Source organism: Lontra canadensis, unplaced genomic scaffold (assembly GCF_010015895.1).
Source record: "Lontra canadensis isolate GAN:19392208 unplaced genomic scaffold, GSC_riverotter_1.0 scaffold129, whole genome shotgun sequence".
In the NCBI taxonomy this organism is placed as follows: domain Eukaryota; kingdom Metazoa; phylum Chordata; class Mammalia; order Carnivora; family Mustelidae; genus Lontra; species Lontra canadensis.
In genome coordinates, this window is record NW_022631123.1 from 403098 (window position 1) to 427244 (window position 24147).

Sequence of the window (24147 nt, forward strand, 5' to 3'; positions counted from 1 at the left end):
GAAATGAATGTCATCAAGGAGGCCGCTGACCAACCCCTCCGTGACTGAAAGGTAGCTCCGGGACTCCAGTGGGCAGAAGATTTGGGCAGAGCTGTGGCTAGGGACCTGAGATACAGAGGGAGAGATGGAAACCAGAAAAAGAGACGAGAAGAAGTAAAAGAGGCACATTCCCAGATGGAGCCATTTTATTTCTAAACTTGAGTCAAAACAGATACAGGCTTTCCTACCTCCACCCTGGATTTTCATCTTATAAAATAGATTGGCTACTAAAATCCTTCATAAAATCTGCCTTCCTCTTGGCAGTGGGAAATGAGCAAAAAGTCAATTAAAAGGTCATGCATAAAATATCACAGCCACCAAGATAATTATACAATAGTCTCAAATTCTTCACAAATCAACGATAAAACATTAAGACTAATTTACACTCCATGATATTCGCAGCACTTCAAGGTTTTTTCTTCATATATTTACGTTCATATTTCACAAACAACAATATTAAAAAAGACTATCAACTTTTTTTCATAAAATAGGAAAACAAAATAAAGCCATTATACTATAAATCAATCTGCAGAGCATAACTTCTTAATACAAGAACAAAAACTTAAAAAAAGAGAGAGAATTCACCCCCACACTAAAATATCTTCATCATAAACTCTATAGGCTTCCCCAAGGAGTTCTTAGCACTCAGATTTCTGGTTGGTTTAACCTCTCTTGTACCTACTGGTTTTTGTGTATCCTGACTCCCAGGGAGAATTTCAAAAAAGAACTTCAAGCAAGGTCTGAGATAGATAGGGTCCAGTAACAAGCCATTAGACAAATTATTCACACACATTAAAGCTTTAATGAAACTCAAGTGTTTCATTTGAAACAGTGGTTGACCCTTTTTCTTTCACTCTGTGTTCATCCAAGAAAACCCTTTAAAGATCTAGGATCATTTGGTGTCTGTAATTACCATAGCATTTAGCTCCTAATTCTGGGGGAAAACATGCCATTTTAAGAAACTCTTTGCATGTATATTTTCCTTGATGTCTGGAGGTTGATAACCTCAAAGTAAGGCCCAGACATTGGTCCCTTCAAATGGTATTTAAAAACTCCAATAGTATTAAATGAGGAGAGTAGCTGTCAAAGAGTAAGAAACAAAATCTTGTTTTTTTTAGAAAAACAAAATCTTCGATGATACTTGTGTCTACGTATACGAAAAAATAACCTACAAAAAAACCCCCCGAAAACAAAACAAAAAACGAAAACACTAGAGAAGTCAATATGATTTGTCAGACTGACAAAATGCTTGGAATTTAGTTGGAAGAGACCTCGTAGATTAACTCAAAGTAATTCAAAGTGCTGATTTTAGAGGGAAGGGAAAAAGGCCCAGAGATGGTAAAGGACTTATCTCTGTCCATTAGCATGTTAATCTGCATGATTATTTTTTATATACACACAGGCAAACACACACACACACACACACACACATTTTGTACATAAAATGCTACTGGCTTATACAATAAATGAAAAATAAGGGCGCACATTTTCACTGATTTCAATGCAGAAGTGGTTAGTGCCTCCCTTTCAAATGAGCGAGAAGCTTTCACTTCCTCTCCATCCTCTCCACTGATGGACAGGCCATATCATAACCAGGCTGTCCCATCGCTCTCTGCAGCCCCTGCAAAGAATGGGGGAGGTGTGGGAGGGGGGCGCATATGTGTGTGTGGCGGGGCAGTGGTCAGAGTGGCAGGAAGGAGGGCAGAAGTACTCAACCCAGAATTGGAGTCCCTTCCTATGCCAAAGATGTTCCCACTGGCAGTGAAGGCTTTACACGAAGTGGAGCTTGGGGTATCGTAACTTCGAGACCAGGCTGGAAGGAGATAAGAAGAGGTGAAGGCACCAGGTGCCGATGTACACGTCACCCCGGAGAATATGATCTAGTGTTCCTCTGACCACAGAGGAGGGCAGAAACGAGCAGTGTGTGTCTTACTGAAGTTACTGAGCTAGAAACTTAGACGACTTTACCAGGTGTAGTCATAGTTTCTAATTATTCTAATTTGTGATTGCATATAAGCATCGAAATATTTAAGCCTAATGTGTAGTAGTATTAATAGCTACTTTACCTCTTTCCATAAAATTACATGTGGATATAATTCTAAGGTAGTTTTTTTTTAAATATCATTATTTTTAATATTCATTATAGACATTATTTTGAAAAATCTTAAGTCTAGCTATATATATTAACATTAAATAACTTAAAAAAATAAACAATACATCATATATACCAAAATAGCCCCATTTTAAAGCCATGTAAGTGAAAAAATTGAGTTTTCAAGAATAAACGAGACCCTCTGAAGATATTTTTCATAATTTCAATATTAAATGTATCTTCTTTCCTGACTATGCCAAATATATTATACACTGCTTTTGGTAATTTATGTCAGAAGTATTACTTATGAAAATAAATAGGTTGGTTCGTTTGTCTGTTTTTATTTTTCTGTACTGGAAGACTTATCCTAAATCTAAATGAATTTGCTCCCAGAAGATCTCCCCGATGGAGAGAGCATACCCCAGAAATGTAGCAATGTGCAAGATTTCCAGTCCATGCGACTATATTTTCTAATAATAGTGGTAGAAAGTAACTTTCAAGTATTGTTCTAATCCAACTGGACTTCGAGATAGCTATCCCATAACATCAACGCTCTAAAGGAAGAAAGGCATTTGAGAAACTTGTCCTTGCTAGAACACCTTTGCCGAAATTCCCATAGGAAACAAAACCATCTATCTGTAAAGAACAGAGGGCACTTGGTACCCAGCACTGACCTTCACGTGCACACAGGTAACACTGCTCTGAACTTAAAGTAGACCCTAGCAAGTTGAAGAAGAGCCCACATTTTCTTTAGTCATTAAAGGTCACTATGTCATCCACAGCTGGAAGAATTTCTCCTAGAAAGATTTTTCTTGAGGAAGACAGAACCCAAAGCTATTTCAGCTCCTTGTCCTGTTCTCTGCAGCCGTGAGTATTGGTAGTAGTTTGGCTAAAACAAGAAGAACAGAGAGACTGGCCCGCTTTGGGAACCAGCCTCAGACATTTTGTATGTACATTAGTTAAGCACATTTCCAGAAATTAAATTCACACAGGGTATTCAAGGAATAGAGATTACATCACTCACAAGTCACCGGGGGAAATCAGTCAACTAAAAAGTGCATCAATTTCCGAAGCAGGTGCAGGAGGTTAAGAGGGGCTCACGCACTCTAAAAATGTGACTCGTTCACAGGTTTTGATCCAGCCACTTGATGTAACTATTCCTAGTCCGGATTCCCACTGAGAAGTTGGTGGGCCAGCTGGTGAAAATCATGCAGCCGTGGAAACCATCCTCATAGTGATCAAGGGTCACCTCCACACCTGCGCTCTCCAGACGCTTGGCGTACATGATCCCATCGTCTCTTAGGACGTCGTACTCACATGTCAGAATATAGGTCTTTGGGAGGTGCCGCAGGACTTCCTGCTCGGCGATGAGAGGGGCTGCCCGGGCATCCAGCAGCTGAGGAATCTCCCGCACAATCCTAGCGTTGCCAGTGGTCTGCATGACGGGCCTATAGTCCTTTGTGATGGAGGCCGGCAAGAGGGATGTCCAGTTTAGACGGGCCCTGAGGGCAACAGCCTCTTCCACGTCCAGGGAAGTGTGGTTGTTGACTATCATTGCCTGGACAAAGTCATGGTTGCCTTGGAAGTAGTCTACCCAGTACTTCACCATGACATAACGGGGCAGGATCGGCATGTTCACATTTTGCTGGTAAGATGGTGTGTTGAAATCTAAAGCTTGTAGGACTGGGTAAACTAAAGCTTGCACCTTGAGCTTGTCTTTGAGGTTGGCATCTTGAGAAAACTGGGGAGGAGGAAGCAAACACATTATTTCTTTTGGCATGGCTCCTTTTATAGAAACCACACCTTATATAGTAGCTTGATGCCTCACTTTAAGCCAAGCAGAGGATAAAAGTATGAAATTTCCACCAGCCATGGGATTAAGTAATGTAGTTTAAAAAATAAAACTCCCCACCACCACCACCACCACCACCACTGCCCCAATCAAGCTGCTGGATATTTACTGAGAAAGGTATGATGTTTGAATGAACCCTTCAAATGTACACTATCTCTTAGGTCTTTAAACCCTCACGCACACTTCACTTGTCTCCGTTCTTTGGCAGTAGCACACTCTGCTGGATATGACGGATGGATAGCCTATGAACCTTATTTAGTTCACTATGCTCTGCAAGGCCCAAAAAAGGCAGTGGCTTCCTGGAGAGAAACAAACTAGCTGACCCTTCCAGAGGAGAAGGGAGGAAAAGCTAAAGGAACAGATGATGGGACTCCAAAGTGTTGGAGTAGGACCTTAGGATATCTCCTCCGATGAGCAGTTAGCGTTCATGTTGGGTGAGAGAATTTAAATTTGCTGGCAACGTGCCCTCCAGTCTCCTTAATGAGCGTGCGCCCCAGAGTTGAGGTTGAAATGGGAACGTGAATGCATCCCCTACCTCAGCAGATCTCAATTCCCCCATGCTCCCGCAAAATGTAAACATACTGCTTCATTTTAGACAGAGTTCTAGTATCTAAAATGATATATATTTTCATTTTTTCTCTTTTTTTGAGTCTGTCAAAAATTTTATTTATTTATTTTTATTTATTATTTATAAATTATTATTATTTGATTTATTTATTCAACAAGTATCTTGAACTGTTTCCACACATTATCCTCCCCTCTCAGCCCTTATTCATATATTTTTTTAAAGACTTTTTTTTTCTGGTTTTTTTCTTTTCTTTCTTTCTTTCTTTCTTTCTTTCTTTCTTTTTCTTTTCTTTTCTTTTTTTTTTTTCTCTCTGAAAGGCAGCTAACTAGGACACTGTGTTTTATTGCAACTAAACAATCTTCAAGGTCACTTTAGCCATACAATTTTGTTTTACGTAGGAGTTTAGAACCCCATCCCCAGGGAAGATGAAACTGTTCTGTCAAAGCAAAAGGAAATGATTGGTTAATAGTACTATTAATATGTGCCAGGAATTGTATATACATCATTTCACTAAATTCTGGCAACAGCCCTGCAATCACATGGCATTATCCTCATTTTCCTGAGGCTTAGAGATGTTAAGGCGCTTGCCCAAAGCCCTGTAGTTCTCAAAGCAGGGGGACTGGATTCCATCCCAGTTCTGTCTCATTGTAAAGCCCATGAGGCTCTCCTCATGGACTAGCACTTTCTTCTTACCACACTTGACACAGGTATAGCAAACGTGCCAATGCCAGAGAACAAATTTCTTCACATGCAGCAAAGGAGAAGAAACCGAGGTACGCCACAGATAAAAAGGCAGATGCTATATGGGATACCAAAAGAAATTTGGAGGAGAGAAGACAGAGCTGCTGTTCTAAATTTATTTAATCCATCAGAGGAAGAAAATGTACTTATCTTTGAACTTACACAGCTGCCCCAAATTCTGGATGCTCTTAGAGCTAGGTAGTTTTCAAAGAATTTAACCAAGTAAGCTCGATGATCTTGTAAGATAACATTTGAAGTGGCTGACCCATGTTCATTTTTTTCTTTTATATTTAAAAAAACAAACAAACAAACAAACTTTGGGAAACGCTTTTTAACTTTTCAATTTGACTCCAAGTTCTAAGGAAGCCATCTCAGCAATTGGAATTTAAGCACACAGACCCCCATTTTGCGAGTCTGACATAGACAAGAAGCTGGGGATACTTGATTTCCATGCATAGCCCTGAGTGGCAAGAGAGCCCTATAAAACATCAGCCCTTCTTTCATAATGATCGTATTCGGGGCCTTTCTGAGGACTGAGAGATGACACTTTTGTCACTGACCTCTCTTTCTACTTCAGAAAGATCTGTGTGTTCTTCAAGTGCTGTCATCTGAATAACGTGGCCCACTACTGAACAGCCCACCTGCTCCGCCTTGGCCATACATGGTGGAGAATCTGTCCATCCGCAGGAGGTGAGCCAGTGCCCTCCCAACCACCAGCACCACAGGGCTGTTACCTGTTGGCCCACAGCAGCGGCCAAATTCCCACCAGCACTGTCACCAGAGATGCCAATTCTGTCTGGGTCAACCGAATACTTGTGTAAGACTTCTGGCTGCAGGAAATACTTCGTGGCATGCACAACATCATGAATTTGTGCAGGAAAATAAACCTTTGGAACTAGTCTGTATCTGTGGAGACAAAAGTTGTATTCATTTAAGGACTTTACCAAATCTTTCTAGGCCATTTGAAGTTTAAGGGGAAACTGGTCCTTTGGACACAGAAATAAACAAGTGAGGCATTAAAATACATCTAAAGGGGCACCTGGCTGGCTCAGTCAGTAGAGCATGTGATTCTTGATCTCAGGAGTTTGAGTCCCACACTGGGCACAAAGCTTACTTTAAAAAAATAAATAAATATAAAAATAAACCATTCACTTTCTTTTCTTTTTTTAAGATTTTATTTATTTTTTGTCTCTCTGAGGGGTGGGGGGGACAGAGGCGGAGGGAGAAGCAGGCTTGCCGCTGAGCAAGGAACTCTATGTGGGACTTGATCCCAGGACTCTGGGATCATGACCCGAGCTGAAGACAGTTTCTTAACCGACTGAGCCCCCAGGCATGCTGAACCATTTATTTTCTTGCAAATCAAATACCTAGTTTAAGAATGTAATGATTTTGTATTAGCAGTAGTCCTCTCCCTCTCCTTTTTATTTATATTTTTATTATCAGCCTCCAAACAAAACAAACACCTAGGTCACCACCAATGGAAAAACAAAACTTCAAAGTTGAAGGTGGGTGTTATTAAGATATGGGTAGAACCACAATCGATTCTGAAATTTTATTTCTGGAAGTCAGTGTTCCAATTTACAACACCAGTGAGTTAGAAGGTAACCTGGCAACATTAACCATTTCATTAACCTCATGTCTAATGCCTCTATGTGGTATCCTTTATGATTTACTTGAGAAATATAGTAAAACTGTACTCCAGTGAAGAGTACATTAAACCCAGGCAATGAATTCACTCCCTAGGAGGCCAGAACTGAAAAGCTAGTTGCCAACCAGCAAAGAGGAAGCCAGGTCTGCAAGACAGAAGACAAGCCCTCTGGAACACTTCTGAGTCTTCTCCTATCACTCCACTTTGTAATATCAGAGTCCCTTTGGGATCCTACTCTGTATACTTTGTAGGATTCCTATGCTCTTAACAGTTCCAAAGAACCCAGTTTTGTCAAATGCCCTACCCATAATATCATCTTACAAATCCGTATTTGCTGATAACCTCGACCTGGAGGATCCTCTCAATCTCCTTCTTTCCTTATTAATTTTCACTCATCCTTTAAGCCTTACCCAAGGGTTTGGACTCCTCCAGGTAGAGTTTCTGGATTAAAACTCTACTCGCTTCCGGGGCTGAGGTGGGTACCACTCCTTGATACTTCTATGTGCTGGGGTATATTACTGTTCTTTCTACCTCATCATAAAATGATTTCTTTATGGACTTCCTCTAAACAATGTGTTCTTTGTTTTATTCATCACTGTGTTCCCAGTATCCATCTATGTGCCAGGCACATAACCATCTATCCAGTAAAACCTTTTCCAATAATCATGTACCTTCCTTTTGCAGACAAAAGAAACTGAGGCACCTGCAAGTTACATTATTTGTAAAATAAGTCAAACACAGATAAAAACAAGGTGGGATAGAAACCAATTACTTAATTAACAATATTAAGAACTCAGGTCTTATAATTACCATTTTATAACTAACATACTTATTCTCGGAAACTAATTTTCCCCCATCTAGAATCCAGCTAGTTAATTAAATATTTTGACATTCAGTACAGATACAATCAAGTGGACAAATATTTGTGAAATACTACAAGAACTAGTGAACATTGATCTGGTTACTCAAGAATGACAGCATTTTGAAAATTCTAAATATGATAAAAAAATTCCCTTAGTGGTTGCCTTATAACGACAAACTGATTTTTCTGACTTTTTTGTTTTTCCATCTGTGGATCAATTAATCATCCTAAATGGTTTTTCTCCCTTTGAATTCCGTTACGTCCTAGGGCAGCTGCTGTATGTACTACTACTATTGGTTAATGAAAGGAGTAGGATTACAACATTTTGTCCACTAGATGGCGCCATCTCACATGATTCCATTTACCCCCAATTCTAGCACAAGATCTCAATTTTTGAACTTCAGTTTTACCAAGCTGAATTCTTTTTTTTTTTTTTTTAAGATTTTATCTATTTATTTGAGAGGTAGCGACAGAGATAGTGAGAGAGAAAGTGAAAAAGCAGGCGGTCGGAGAGGAAAAAGAAGTAGGCTCCCTACAGGGATGCCCTCTACAGGGAGCCTGACCCAGAACCCAGGGATGATGACCTGGGCTGCAGGCAGACGTTTAACCGGCTAAGTCACCCAGGCGCCCCCAGGCTGGATTCTTAATTCTTTCAATGAAATAAAAACAAATGCACTTCATGACTCAAGTTGTGACAATAAAGGCTATTCTGTCTCAGCAAGATTCCATATATCACAATAAACTGTTTTCCAGGTAGCCAGGATGTCAGAACATATTCTACCAGTACACACACACGAACTGAACCTTCAGGTGTTTTTACCCAAAAGGTCTTAGTGACTTTGAATCAAGGCAAATCAGTACTCTTAAAAAAAACCTTGGCTATTGCCTCAATCTTGCTATTGCCTCAATCTTACCAGCCTATTAATAATTGGCTCAGATAACAAAGTAAATGAAAGACAGGTCATAATAGAGTCTTCCTGGTACTCTTAAACCTTTGTCTCCTAGTCCCTCCTATCTTTATTTGAGCTGGAAACTTTCTCTAGTTTTATTCAATAAGGGACACAATTTTCATAGATTGGAAAATAGAGTGAAACTATATACTTTTGAGGTCACCTAGTGTAAGATAAGCCTTCGAAGTAACTTGAAATGGACCTGAGAAGTAGAGCAAAAGTGCTCTAATATTTTGTAGACACAGAAAACTTGGAGTCAGGAGAAAATTAATGAGTGCCAGAGCCAAAGAAAGCAAGTATATATCTATTTACCTGATCCTTTTGTTTAAAGATACATTCCTGCAAAGTATGAAAAGAGGATTCTGACTTTTTAAAATTTCAAAATGATAGATCTTGAGTTAAAGCACCTGATGAATTTGTGGCAAATATGGTCTTAATTTGCCCAACTCACTGAGGGGACAGATGACTCTGCAGAGTGGGCTTCTGCCTATCTATTATGGTACACACCTCCTTCTAGCAAAATTTGGTTGTGAACTCGGAAATGAAGCTTAATCAATTTAATAAACGCATACTCTCTATAAAAATTATCTAACTCCTGCTAGGTGAGGCACCCGGCCAAGTACTCTGCAGGTGTGTTTCGCTCAAATCGCAGGGCAAACCTCTGGGTTTAAGAATGAGAATGTGAGGGGTGCCTGGATGGCTCTGTTGTTAAGCCTCTGCCTTCCGCTCCTGTCTTGATCCCAGCATCCTGGGATGGAGCCCCATATGGAGCACTCCACTCCTTCTCCAGCTCCCTTGTGCTTGTGTCCCCTCTCTCTCGCTGTCTCTCTGTGTGTAATAACTAAATAAAATCTTAAAAAAAAAAAAGAATGAGAACGTGAGGCTCAAGAAGGATGCGTGACTTGTCTATGACAGCTGGTACATGGCAAAGCTGTGCAGTGAATTGACCACTGACTTCCAAACCCACGTGTGACCCCTGCCTTGGAAAATATTCTCCTTCAAAACTCACAGCCTTGTCAATGTGCATGGGTACGTGTGCTTTCTCATTACCTCACCAAACCAAGAAATTCTTAGAACTACAGATTTCTGACATCCCGGAGCATGTCTCATGATTTCCATGGTTTTGCAATATTCTCAAACAAACCACCTACTGTCACGGTGCCTGGAACATGGTACATCTTTAATAACATACTTTTCTTCCTTCCACACAAAATTTTATACCTTTTACATATAAAATATGTCACAGAGCACTTTCTGTGGTGAGAAAAGTAATAAGCCATATGGCTTTAGAAACATAAAAAAAGAAGTTGTTCCTAACCCACCCACTCTCCGGGCATATCCCCAGGAACTCTACTTGCATTCTATGCATAGCTCCGAGTTTCTCAACTCTGTGTGCACCTCAGGATAATCTTGGGAGCTTTACAAAAACACAGAGAGGTTTGAGCCCCTCTACAGAACATTCCAATTGGGGTGGAGCCTTGCATATCTGTATTTGAAGGGAAATTCCCCCAATAATTCTAAGGCACAGTCAAGATTTGGAAATATCACTGAGTCCAGCCAAACTGCCACTGTTCTCTGAACACATTTCCCTGTTCCCATTCCCAGTGCTTCGGTCTCTCCATCTTCCATGCCCTTCCCCAGGAAGTCTTCATCCAAAGTGCCTGTCGTGTAAGTCTCATCTCAAATGCCGCTTCTTCCTCTTCTTCTGTGAAACCTTTGGAGAGCCCAGGAAAAGTCACTCTCCTTCCTTGGAGCCCTCCAAGTCTCTCTGACAGTAGTCTGTGAAATCTCTCTGACATCTCTGACAGTCTCTTTGACATCGAGGACACCTCTATTTCCTCTACTAGTGGAGGAAAAGTCCACATACTAGAGTTTGACCGTAGTCATTCAGCAAAGGAGAGCTGAGATTAGCGAAGGCTTAGCCCATTGGGTAAGAAGGGCATTCAAGAGAAAGGACAGAGGTCAAGGTGCTTTGCCAAAATCCTAGGAGTGACTGAGTCTACAACTGCGATTCACTGATTCACTGGGATCGGTGTAAATGAAGTAATTCTCAGAGCACAGTTGAAGACTTTGGGAGACTTCTCTAGTACACAGCGGGGATCTCCCCGACTCTAGGTGTGGATCTAAACAGCCTCCTCCCATTCAGATGCAAATCTTGTCTTTAACGTCAAGGGTAGACCCAGAGTCAGAGCACTCTCCAGTGGGTCTGGAAGCCCAAGGAGGCTTGCTGCCTCCTGCTCCTGGCCTCCTTTCTTTGTGTGACTTCAGGAGCTAAACATAGCTTCCCGGAGCTCAGGTGTGGGTGGGATTGAGCTGCACACCCTCACTGTGCTTCGCAGTCACAGGCGCTCTCTGAAGCTGCAACACAGACTTGTTGTAAAAGCTCTGACTGTCCCCCTTGTCCTCCCACCCACCGCTCCCCTGAAATTCTTGAAGACCCAAACCACAGGAGAGAAGCCAATGGATTTTTCATATTACTAGAAAACAGAGCTGGGAAGACATTAGCTGAATATGTGTAAAAAGGAGAGATTCATTAGTCGATGACAGGGAAGAAAATAAAACAAGCTACTTCTTAAAAGAAGCACAACACTAGCTTTCTCTAGTTTTAAATTATTTGTGATGTGGGCCTTTAGATTTGCTGAAGTTGGCTCTAAGTTTTCAGCAAATCTTTCCTTACTGGGGGAGGATGCTTAGGAATTTGGTCTCCCCACCTTCCAGGGCTGCCCAGGTAGGAGGGATGCACAAAAATTTCTCAGCTCAGGACTCAGATGAAGAACAGGAAAAGGCACAGAGAGAAAGTCACAGATGGGTCACCATTCACTCTGTGTTTTTCTGGGGACCTTATTCCTACAACTGTTTGCTGAAATGCGTGTTGTGTTGGGCCTGCTAAAAGCTCTGTGACTTTGTCAGCTTGCACTCATCTAATTTTGTGAATTAAAACCAACAGAAGGGGGGCATCTGGGTGGCTCAGTCCTTGAGCTTCTGCCTTCTGCTCAGGTATGATCCCAGGGTCCTGGGATCAAGCCCCACACTGGGCTCCCTGCTCAGCAGGAAGCCTGCTTCCCCCTCTCCCACTCCCCCTGCTTGTGTTCCCTCTCTTGCTGTGTCTCCCTCGGTCAAATAAATAAAATCTTAAAAAAAAAAAAACAACAGAAACCTAAAAATCCCATTGCTTATTGCTATGTTAGCAGCAAACACAGGAAAGTTCTTCAGCTTCTCTTCCATCTACTTTAGCAACATTCTTTATGGCTCTGTAAAGTTTTAAGGGCTCTGTGCACAAGACCACCTGACAGTTGGTAGAATGGGACTAGATCTCCATCTACATAAAATAGAGAGTTTGAGTGTAGTAAGGATTTAATTAAAAGCAAAACACATTTTCCATACCCTAAAAAAGCAATGTAAATGCCTTATAGAACTTAATTATAGAATTAAGTAGATATATTAAATAGAATTTAATAAAATCCAACATGCCTACTTTGCTATTATCTTGCATTTTATCTTAAAAAAAAAAAAAAAGAAATCTTCTTTTCCTATTATGTCCTATGGTTCCGGGACTGTGTCTTATTATATAAGCTACATGTAAAAGGGTGCAATGTTACAGCTAAACTGCATTAAAATTTATGAAAATAGGTTTGTGGATACAAAATAGAGCCTTCTTAGATTATATAAATGAGGACACGTCCATGTATCTTAGGTAACATTAGATGAACTTTTGCATTTACTTAACAAATACTTGTTGGGCAATTAATACGTAAAAACAGCATGATGTCATAAAAGCAACTGAGCAGAGCATGGCCTAGTTTGAGAACTTGAGACCTTTGTCAACCTTAGTTGCTGGGTCTGTCCCCAGAACTGTGCGTGAGCTAGCAACAAGGATGGAGGCGTGCCAGCTCCTGGTACTGGCTGCGTGGGAGTGATTCCATTACTAGGGCTGACCCCAGCCCTTGCCTACCAGCTTCCTCAGACCGCAACCCTCCCCAGGGCCATATCCCATAGGAAGCTAAGCCAAGCCACCACCACCCACTGCTGTGGGCCTCATGGATAAGGAGCAATTATCTCCACACAGCTTCTTGCTAGAAGGTAGGATTCCAGGAGAACCAAGGGTCTATCATCCTCCTAAGAGCCTCAAGATTATCTCCGTCTCTTTCCTATTTTCCTTAGTTATCACCAGAAACTTCTTCAACTATCTTCTCTCATGTTTCGTTCCCTTAGTGCTCTCTGCTTTCTCCCCTTCCTCCAAGCGCTCTCATTACACTCACTGGACTCCCGTGACCAACCCACTTTGTCTAACTAGATTCTTCTCATTCTTAGGAGCTCGATGCAAACACCACTTTCTTTAAGACAAGAATTTTCTGACCCTTCAAACTAGGTAAGCTCTTACCTATTTGATGCCTCTGTACTATATAGCCTTCTACTTCACCTCACTTATCACAATTTAGCATTACTTGTTCATTGTTTACTTTCTCATCTAGACTGTAAACTCCATGAGGGCAGGAATTAGGTCTGTCTCACGCTGTGATGTCAGCAGAGTGTAACATAGTAACTGGCACATAACAGAAATTCAATAAATATTTCTGGAATAAAAGGAAGGGGAAAGAGACGAGCAGTGAAAGGAAATAATGTTCCTAAGTTAGACCTCTGAGTATACTTTCCAAGAGAAACATGATCCCATGATGTTGGCTCTGCCTCAACTATAGTACGGGTTATGTGGCTCTTCATGGGCTAGCTAGCCTGGATTCTTTTTTTTTTTTTTAATTTAATTTAATTTAATTTAATTTAATTTAATTTTTTCAGTGTTCCAAGATTCACTGTTTATGCAGCATACCCAGTACTCCATGCAATCCGTGCCCTCCTTAATACCCATCCTGAGGCTTACCAACCCCCCCAACCCCCCACCCCTCCAAAACCCTCAGTTTGTTTCTCAGTGTTCACAGTCTTTCATGGTTCCTCTCCCCCTCCACTTGCCTGGATTCTAACCACCTTAGCTCTTGATTTCTGAAAGACGAGTGCTGTGAGCTCTACACACATGTTGATAAATAAATTTGTCAGTTGGACCATCCAGTTCTATGGGCTAGAGCACTAATCCTCCCAAACTGTCTAGTGCTTTAGCGTATCTGAAGCCCTTTTAGCTCAACTGACCAGACTGACTCTCATGACAGTTCTTGGCAGTCCTTAACCTAACTCAAAGTATGTTTACTTAGCATACTTGTTCTAAGTCTTGTATTGGGTGATGGGAACTGGAGGACAGAAGACAGGATTCCTCTTCCCAATAGCTCACATTCTAGACACACAGGGCAGACTCCTTAGTCCAGTTAGCACATGACATTAAATGATGTGGCTGAGGTCAGGCGGTCTTGGGAAATGGTACTTGCCTACCACGGTGATATGTCCCGGTGATAAACTTAGGGGTACCACACCACAGAGATGGGGCAGAATGGAAAGTTAAGACGAAAGCAGTCCCTTCCATATTTAAAAGAAATCTTCTTAAAATCATCCTATCCATCCTTACATGTTGTGTGAGAAGCCTAGTCTTAACACCTATTTTACTTGAGACAGATGCTCAAGGTGGAGACAGGCATACAGGAAGAATTTAGATACGCTGCCCACTACTTACATTGAAGCCCAGGATGGTAAGGCCCGTATGGAGACTCCCCAAGGTGCCAAGTAAAGCCGGCACAGTGTCCGTCCTGTCCTCAGGCCTTTGAGAAGCCGGAACCATGCAGGAAACAACTGTAAGGTCTCGGAGGCTGGGTCCGCAGCTCTGAGCTGTGGGAGCTTGCTCCACAATGGGGCCCAGCTACTTCAGCAGATCCTGCTGTCCTGGCCGGCTGCCCAGTCTAGATGCTGGCCTTCTGGTTGAAGTTTCCTGCATTACAAAACTGCGCCGCGGGCCCTTTGGTGATCTGGGAGGCCGGCGGAGAGGCCAGGGCCGGCCAGGAGCTGTCCAGAGCTGTCTGGGAGGCAAATCTGCTCAGGAGGCTGCCGCAGCCCTGCTCTGTGTGACTCTCAGTCTTTCGTTCAAGGGTCACCGCTGCCCAGATGACTTGGGAGACCAGCCCTTCCGAGAGACTGCAGAAGAAAGGATTCCCTTACATCTCCAGTCTGAAGCAGGGGCACAGACGGGATGAGCCATGAGCAGAAGAACAGCGGGCAGAGAGGATGCAGTGGGAAGAGGAGAGCCGGTTAAGCTCGAGTGTGGATACTTGGCATTATCAGCGTCCTTCAGTACTGGCTGGACACTGGATCAAAAAAGTATAGGGGCCTCAGGACGTGGGCTTAATGCCTCACTCTAGTTATATAACTGGCCAGCTTTGTGACCTCATTTCCTCCTCTAAGAGAAAAATATCAAAACATTTATCTTGAAAGGTTGATATGAGAATTAAGAAAGACTCCTATTCATTCGTTCCATAAATACTGGTTGAACGCTCACTATCTGTCAGGGATGTTCCCAGGTGCCAGTGATTAACAATGAACAAAACAGGCCAAAATCCCGAAAATTTCTGTTTCTGTGGAACTTACTTTGTCTATTTCAACCCAGTACAATAAATACGTAATAAGTCGAATATATGGTCTGTCAGAGGTTGAGGACAGTTTTGAAGAAAAATGAAACAGGAAGATGATATTTGAATTAGGATCTGAAGGAGGAGAGACAATGTATTGGACCAGCATCCGCACAATGCCTGCCACGGAAGAGGCAGCAGGATTTTGTATTTTTGACATCACCACCACTGTAGTAATTCTTACTCATATTCTTCTTAATACCATTAGTAATGATGACTGAGATTTGTTGAACACACTCTATTTACAAGGTCTGAGTTACAGAATGGAACTCTAGGGGAATGACTTTTCTAACTCTGGATTGGTTTTTAAATTTTACTTATTTTTAAAAATTATTTATTTATTTATTTATTTTTAGATTTTATTTATTTATTTGACAGAGAGAGAAAGAGAGAGATCACAAGTAGGCAGAGAGGCAGGCAGAGAGAGGAGGAAGCAGGCTCACTGCTGAGCAGAGAGCCCGATGCAGGGCTCGTCGATCCCAGGACCCTGAGATCATGACCTGAGCCGAAGGCAGAGGCTTAACCCACTGAGCCACTCAGGTGCCCCAAAATTTTTTTATTTTTTAAAGAATTTATTTATTTGACAGAGAGAAAGAGAGACAGTGAGAGAGGAAATACAAGCAGGGGAAGTGGGAGAGGGAGAAGTAGGCTTCCACTGAGCAGGGAGCCTGATCCTTCTGAAGAGCAGGGAGCCTGATGAGGGGCTCCATCACAGGACCCTGGGATCATGACCCCAGATGAAGGCAGACACTTAATGACTGAGCCCCTCCCCACCCAGGTGCCCAGTTTTTAAATTTTAAAAGGCAGTAAACAAAATTAGTTGCTGTAGATAACTGCATATTTTTCTGTTTCAGTTAATTCCTTTTCCAGAAATTTTTAAAACTAAGATAAAAAGATAATTCAAGGTGTCAGAAAGCTAGTTCAAGAAATTGCAAGTTGGGGGCGGCTGGGTGGCTCAGTGGGTTAAAGCCTCTGCCTTAGGCTCAGGTCATGATCTCAGAGTCCTGCGATCAGGCCCTGCATCGGGCTCTCTGCTCAACGGGGATCCTGCTTCCTCCTCTCTTTCTCTCTGCCTGCGTCTCTGCCTACTTGTGATCTCTCTCTGTCAAATAAATAAATAAAGTCTTTAAAAAAAATAAAAATAAAAATATTTAAAAAATAAATTGCAAGTTGTATCAGAATCATTATATGAGAGAGTGAGAGAGCATGAGCAGGGGGAGGGGTAGAGGGAGAAGCAGCCTCTCCACTGAGCAAGGAGCCAGACTCAGGACTCCATCTCAGGACCCTGAAATCACGACAGGAGCCAAAGGCAGACGCTTAACTGACCGAACCACTCAGGCATCCCGTAGTTCTTTTTGAGAGAGAGTAAGCACGGGGAGGTGGGTAGTGGTGGGGTGGGGTAGGGGGGGAATCGGTAGACGGGTGTGGGGGAAGAGGGAGAGAGATCTTAAGCAGGTTCCACGCCCAGCACACTCAACCCACTGAGCCACCCAGGTGCCCCTCTATGATTAGGATTATTAACTTACTCAATGGAGACAATGACAGCATTCAATTCTTCAGCCATTGCTGTACAGAGCTCATCATAATACCGGATTTCTAAAAGAGACAAAGGAACAATCAGTATTAAACAACTTATTTAATAATGTCCATTTTTAAATTCTGCTCATTGTGGATTGCTTTTAGACTTGGACTTAAGTTATTCATAATAAAAATAATAAAAAGCAAATGTGAACCTATGTCTCATTTATAAGGTTACACATACAGAAGCAAATACGAAATCTGGTTTCTGATAAAATGTAATTGGTATAAAATAACAGGAAATCCACATTAGATTACCTTTGAAAGTGTTTTTAAGTAACTAGACATTTATTTCATAAGAAACTATATGAAAGACACCAAATTAATTCCAATTTTATAGCTCTTTCAGTGTACACCTTTCCAAAAATCACAGCAAATAAACAGTTTTCTCCTTGGAACCACAAAATTTTTGTTTTAATACTTTCATTTGCTGCAATTCAATTGCATTCTTCCGATTTGAAGAACAGCATATTCTGTTTAAGCCAACACATAAAAACTAGAATTTTGGGAAGTCTTAGGATTTCTTAGAAAGAGGATCCAAAGACATGTAGTGACAAATACAATTGTAATAACTACATAATCACGTGCATAGCATCTCCAGCCTGAGCTCTTCCTCTGGCAGAAGTGATCAGTCAAAATCATGCAGACGAGGCCAGGTGGATTTGTAATCCATGTGATTCCTGGTACTTACACTTCTTGGCCTCTAGTGGAATGTCGTACTTGGCAAGTGTCCAATACTATAGATGCAATCATTTCTGTTATTCACTTCTGTATCCTCATCCCCTAGCACACACTAGGATAACCACAGATACAGGTTCGCACATAACCGTTCGAATATTGGAAGTCCTGAACCCCAGGAAACCCCTCAGTCCTGGACAAACCTACATACTCCATAAACATCTGTTGAAAACATGAACCAAACCACGAATAAAAGAATAAATAATGAATATGAAATGGGATTACTAGAAAAAGTTAAGTTTTTTTGGCCTTTGCCACATTAAAAAAAAAGCTATCTATAAAAACAGAGAAAAAGGGATGCATGGATGGCTCAGTCACTTGAGCATCGGACTTGATTTCAGCTCAGGTCTTGATCTCAGGGTGGTGAGTTCAAGCCCTGCATCAGGCACCACATTGGGTGTGGAGTCTATATTAAAACAAACAAACAAATAAACAAAACCCCCAAACAAGCTCAAACAAGTTGTCATTACCTTTAAGCCTAGGGGATGCCAGGGTACCTGGCTGGCTCAGTTGGAAGAGAATGGACTCTTGATCTTGGTTCATGAGTTCGAGCCCCCGTGTAGTATACTCAAATGAATAAAGCTTTAAAAAACCCCAAAAACAAAAAACAGAAATCATAGGGGATGCCAGTAGCTTTGGGTTGAAGATGAGAAAGTAGCTCCGTGATAATTACAGGCCCTTACTATACCTCCTTGGTATGCTTTCTGCTAGGCTGTTCCACTTGGCTGCCTGCCATTTTCAATGTAATTCTGCTCATGAAAGGATCAAACACCAAAGAGAACATTCTTGAATTTTGCAACATTGTTTCCTTTTAATGCTGGTTTACCTTTTATATTTTCATCTTTGGTTTCATAAGCAGGTAAAATGTGGATGAGTTAACATGGATATTCTGAAATACTGGTCCTACTTCAGAGAAAATTGTCTTCAAAACACAAGTCAGCAAACGAGCTGCAGATCATTTCCTCATATTCTATCCCAGTGAAACTTTGACTTGTTTTGGTGCCAAAAGCTACTGTCAGCAATTCACTTAAGTTAGCCTATGATTCAGGTCACAGGACCTATTTTCAAAAGAGTCTGCCCAAATTAACAAGCAATAAACAAATGGGCAAAAGTTTTACGTAGGGAAATCATACAGTTAATCATCCAAGACAGAACCTTTTCAAGTGTGAAAAGGAGACCCTGTGAATAATTCTGCTGGGATGATAGCAGTAACTGAGACTACTCAAGGGAACCAAATCAAACGGTCCTCCTCTCCTTCCCCAACAAGGAAGTCAAGCTCAATCTCACATGTCTCTCAGAGCCAACCACAGTCCCCAGAACCCCAGAGGTGACTAGGACATACTTGGACTGGCCAAAGCCCAGCCTCCTCCATGGATGTAGATAATGCTGCGTTTCAAAGGCTCTTCTGGCTTCGGGGAGCCCTCAAACACTCTGACTTCCACCCCGTCAAAGTCAGTGTCGGTCACCTTCACCTGAGCCGATGACCACGCGCTTTTCTTGCCAAAAGAAATGATGATAAAATTCAGTGCAAGCAGGTGATGGCTCAGGCCCAGGGAGTGTATCAGGTTGCTCTGCAGGGCGAGGGAAGGAACACAGAGAAAGAACATGAGTCAGCTTTGTCATACCCTCACCAACTCCTGGTGTCTAAATTATTACAAGCATCTGCCAATACTCTTTAGGACTCACTGGCCACTTTCAATCCAATAACAAATTGGATTTGTTTGCAAAGCGTTTGCAAAGTATTTTCCTACAGGAGACTGTATTTTTTGGATCAGCTCAGAGAGGGACATTGGACAGGTCCCATCATTCCCATTTTATCAAGAAGACTTAGAAATTAAACAAACGTGAGCATTGAGCTGGCTAAGTGGTAATTCTGGGACTTGTGAATTTTAGGTTTTAATCCTTTATTTCCCTCTCAATCAGCACATCACAGTTCTAATAACACACTAAGAATAGAGGAAGAACACTTTATTTAGATGCAAATAAAATATATGGAAGTTTCATATTTACTCTAAGTATTTTTAAAGTGTTTTATAGCTTATCTACTTAACTACAGCATGTCTGTTGTTTTGAGAGTGAGGAAAGAAATGAGTGTATGAGAGGCCAGGAGCACAGGAAACTCTGGCCCCAGTGTTGAGAAGCAGAACACCTCAGACATTACCAGGAGCTTTATAGAAATGTGCAAGGAATAAACACTCTGCCATCACTTCCTCTTTGAACCCAAGGGCACTGAGCTCTGCATTAAGTGACTTCAGGAAGTTATCTGGTTGGAGAAGGAACAAAGAGAGAAGAGACCCAAGTCATTTACCCAGCAAAGACGCTATAGAGTGTACTCCCCTCTTTCCACATCTTATACAAGGTCCTCCTGTTGCATACACTTATAAAACTGACCTCCCTGTAAGGCTTAATGGCCATGTTTCAAATCCAGAGAACTGGAACCCATCAGGCAGCCAGGAACTAGTCCAAAAGAGAGGCTCACGAGAGTTAAAGAATGACTGGAAACTTTCCTGGCGCAGGGGCATGAATTTAGATACTATATCTCCTAGTGGCTCTCCAACCTAGGGTAGAGAGTAACAGTACCCTTCTGGAAAATATGAAATAGAACACTGATGATTAGTGAAATAGGGAATGCCATCATAAGGTCAAGGAAACAATGTTACTAGTAGCAGAAATCAGGACTATAAAAAGTCTTTGATACAGCATAATACAGCTTCCTAGTAAGGGCCTGGGGCACACTGGTGTGCCATAATTCTGATCCCCTCACCCCTGGGGAGCCAAGCTCATGAGAGCACCTTACCCCAGTGTCCCATATAAGATATTATTATTGTATATGTATGTCCAGCCATGAAAAGACTAGGAAAACACTGCATTTATATTGACCATGTTCATGAAAAACAGAAACAACAGGCAATTAATCTAACCATGAAAAGCTACTCCAGAAATTTCATTAATATTTGTTTTTGGCAAAATAAGCAGCAAATAAATGTTAATAAAATAATTCAATTTCTATATCCATCAATTGCCCAAATTTGCTGAAAAAGTTAAAACTAATAGTGTGCTTGCTATGAATAAATGTGTGTGCTATGAAATAAATTCAAACACACGCAGACTTCGAACCATTAAATTAAGGTTTTTGGCGAATCGGGAAACGGCAATCATTACTTGAGTTTCATGGTAAAATGTCAGCTTTCTTGGGGAATATTGATTTCTGCCAGGACATAGCTAAGAATCACTGCATTCACTAAGATTTCTAGCGTTTACACACAAATCCTTGTCAATATCATTATCAATTAACCGAGAACACACAGGATCCATTCCATTTCTCACAGAACAAGAAGCTTGATAGGCACGAAATAATGAATGCGAACAAAGCAATCCCAGGCTTGGCTGTGTTACTTTCTGGACTATTTTTTTTTTAAGTTAAATGAAGACTTCTGAATACTTAAGACAAAGTATATATGAGTTTCTTCGACTACAGGAAAGCTGTAAAACAGGTGAATTGTCATTACAAGACAGATTAGAGAAGATTGTTCATTTTACACAGGGTCCACCTCAGGTATCCTTTATGCACTGCACGCTCTGGGTGCATGCAGCCGCGACTCAGTTTGTCCATGCTTTTCCCAAAATACCTCTCCCATGTCAGCTTACCATCATTCGCACTAACGGAAGTTCTGAACAACTACCGGCATTGCTCACAATGCTGTAGGGGCAGTAGAAGGGTTGACTCAAGAAGGGACAGTTTAAATGGGAAAGACAGGTAAGCAGATAGGAGTAAGATAGGGTCAAACAGATGCTAAAATAAAGTCGGGCTCATGTTTGGAATTGCACTGATAAATCAGAGAATGAAAAATAGTTACCTTCCAGAAAATGCCAAGATTATTTCAAAATTTGAAAACAGAGACACTCCAACAGTAATCTGTCACCAACCACTCTTACTATTACTATTGTTAATAACACTTCTCACTGCCCGAGCACCTACAGGGATAGGGTAGGGTAGACCTATTCAGTATGGGATGACTCTTGCATGTGCATGTGATATCATGTGGCACGATAAAATTGTAAATATTATCTAACTTTTTTCTCCAATATCTAGCTCTTCTCTCCAATATTAGCTCTTCTCACTGCGCCCCTCCCATATGAATCTTTCTGTAGTTGTTACTTCAGGGAAAGGGTATGAGAAAAAATAGCAAAGAAGTAGGAGTGAGTTTATACTTTTAATTTTCAAAGCCTATATCCTTTGGAGAATTAAAAAATAGGCATTGATTTAGAAGATCACATGATGAGTAAGAAGTCTCCTAGAATTGAAGATCATTCTCCAGACTAAGAAGTGGGAGAGGGGAGGACAAAGGGTAGAGATGAAATGAGGAATGTGTGGATTGATTTTGGAAGAGACCCCTGAGACACAGCAACCCCCAGATAATCTGAGGAATCTGAGAGCAGTGGATATATGCCCCATGCCCAGACAGAACCTCGGAAGGAGGCCAGACCCTAGGGAAGAGTGGCTGCAAGATATATTTAAGACGATGGTGCCTCAAATGGCCTCAGAGTGTTCCTTGGGCTTCCACTAGTGCAGGAGCAGCTGAACGATTCCATACTCCACTAAAGGATAAAAGTGGCAAGGAAGGACTGCATGAGTGTTTTGGAGATGGACTTGAGACCACCTTTCTGTTAGCCGTGGTCCACTATATGCTCTCAAGGGTCTAATGAGGATAGAGGAGAGCACTAATGAACCTGAGGGTTCTTATAAATTAGAACAAAGGATACTTCAGGGCAATGCACAGGACTCAAACACCAACGTCGGCATGGAACAATGATGTGAGCCAAGGATGAGTACCCAGATGGCCTCCCCATTCATTATGCCTCAACATTTTATAAGACCCTCTGAAACCTAAAAGTAAACAGCACTTAGGGGGAATACCTAAATTTATGGGCATGAAGTTCTACCTTAAAAAGGTAGACTCAAAATACAGATGACGTTTTATTTCTTGCATCCTTGAGTTTGTGAAGTGGGATTCAGATCCTCCCCCCAAAACATTCTTGAGTTGACAAAGTTTTCCGAAATCTCCTTAGAAGTGGCTGGAAAACTCCAGTAGCACAGAGAAGCAGGCCAAGTTTTCGGAGCCTCATAGGTTGAGAATTTACCAGCTGAAGTACTCTAGGGCAGTGATATGTCTTAAAACTTGCCCCCATAACCATTCCAGGATCTAGGGGAGAAATTCTACCTGAGGACATGGAAAGGATGAGGGTACTCACTACACCACGGTAGAACCAGACACAACAAAAAAGGTGAGCCACTGGCTCCCTACCCAGGCATGATGGCCAAAGATGGAAGGACAAACAACAATCAAGGGAAGCAGAGCAGAAGCCGTACTCTTTGTTTAATCAATATACATGTTAGTTGTTATGTTTGTGAATGGGGTTGTTTTCTGTTAACTCACTCAACATGTAAATTAGGAAGTCAGGGAGGCTGAGGGGGGAGAAAGAGACACTCTCCGGAGCAGATGAGACACAAGAGCTGCAAATGAATAGCTCATGTCCGTGAACTAAGTAACACAAGCAGTCAGGGAGATAGACAAAAGGCTGCAGGAGCCCAGAGAAGGAAGGAATTAATTCTTCTTCATCTTCTCCTTCTCCTTCTCCTCCTCCTCCTCGTCCTCCTCCTCCTCCTCCTCCTTCTTCTCCTTTCTTCTTCTTCTTCTTCTTCTTCTTCTTCTTCTTCTTCTTCTTCTTCAAATTTCTTTTCAGTGTAACAGAATTCATTGTTTATGCACCACACCCAGGGCTCCATGCAATCCGTGCCCTCTCTAATACCTACCACCTGGCTCCCCCAGTCTCCCACCCCCCGCCCCTCCAAAACCCTCAGATTGTTTTTCATAGTCCACAGTCTCTCATGGTTTTTCTCCCCCTCCAATTTCCCTCAACTCCCTTCTCCTCTCCATCTCCCTATGTCCTCCATGTTATTTGTTATGCTCCACAAATAGGTGAAACTATATGATAATTGACTCTGTTTGATTTATTTCAGTCAGCATAATCTCTTCCAGTCCCATCCATGTTGATACAGAAGTTGGGTATTCATCCTTTCTGATGGAGGCATAATACTCCATAGTGTATATGGACCACATCTTCCTTACCCATTCGTCTGCTGAAGGGCATCTTGGTTCTTTCCACAGTTTGGCGACCGTGGCCATTGCTGCTATAAACATTGGGGTACAGATGGCCCTTCTTTTCACTACATCTGTATCTTTGGGGTAAATAGCCAGTAGTGCAATTGCAGGGTTATAGGGAAGCTCTTTTTTTAATTTCTTAAGGAATCTCCACACTGTTTTCCAAAGTGGCTGCACCAACTTGCATTCCCACCAACAGTGTAAGAGGGTTCCCCTTTCTTTACATCCTCTCCAACACATGTTTTTTCCTGTCTTGCTAATTTTGGCCATTCTAACTGGTGTAAGGTGGTATCTCAATGTGGTTTTAATTTGAATCTCCCTGATGGCTAGTGATGATGAACATTTTTTCATGTGT

The 24147-nt window shown here is 41.7% G+C and overlaps 1 protein-coding gene across 1 annotated transcript in view; it reads right to left on the reverse strand.

Annotated features, from left to right (window-relative positions):
- Positions 1-1683: 1683 nt before the first annotated feature.
- Positions 1684-24147, reverse strand: part of NCEH1 (neutral cholesterol ester hydrolase 1) — a 54594-nt gene continuing 32130 nt past the window's right edge. Inside the window, exons 2-5 of the mRNA XM_032842370.1 lie at positions 18971-19199; positions 16839-16908; positions 6027-6198; positions 1684-3872 (exon numbers count right to left, since the gene is read on the reverse strand). Coding sequence (XP_032698261.1) covers positions 3255-3872; positions 6027-6198; positions 16839-16908; positions 18971-19199 — 1089 coding nt within the window. The 3' untranslated portion in view covers positions 1684-3254. The remainder of the gene's footprint in view (positions 3873-6026; positions 6199-16838; positions 16909-18970; positions 19200-24147) is intronic.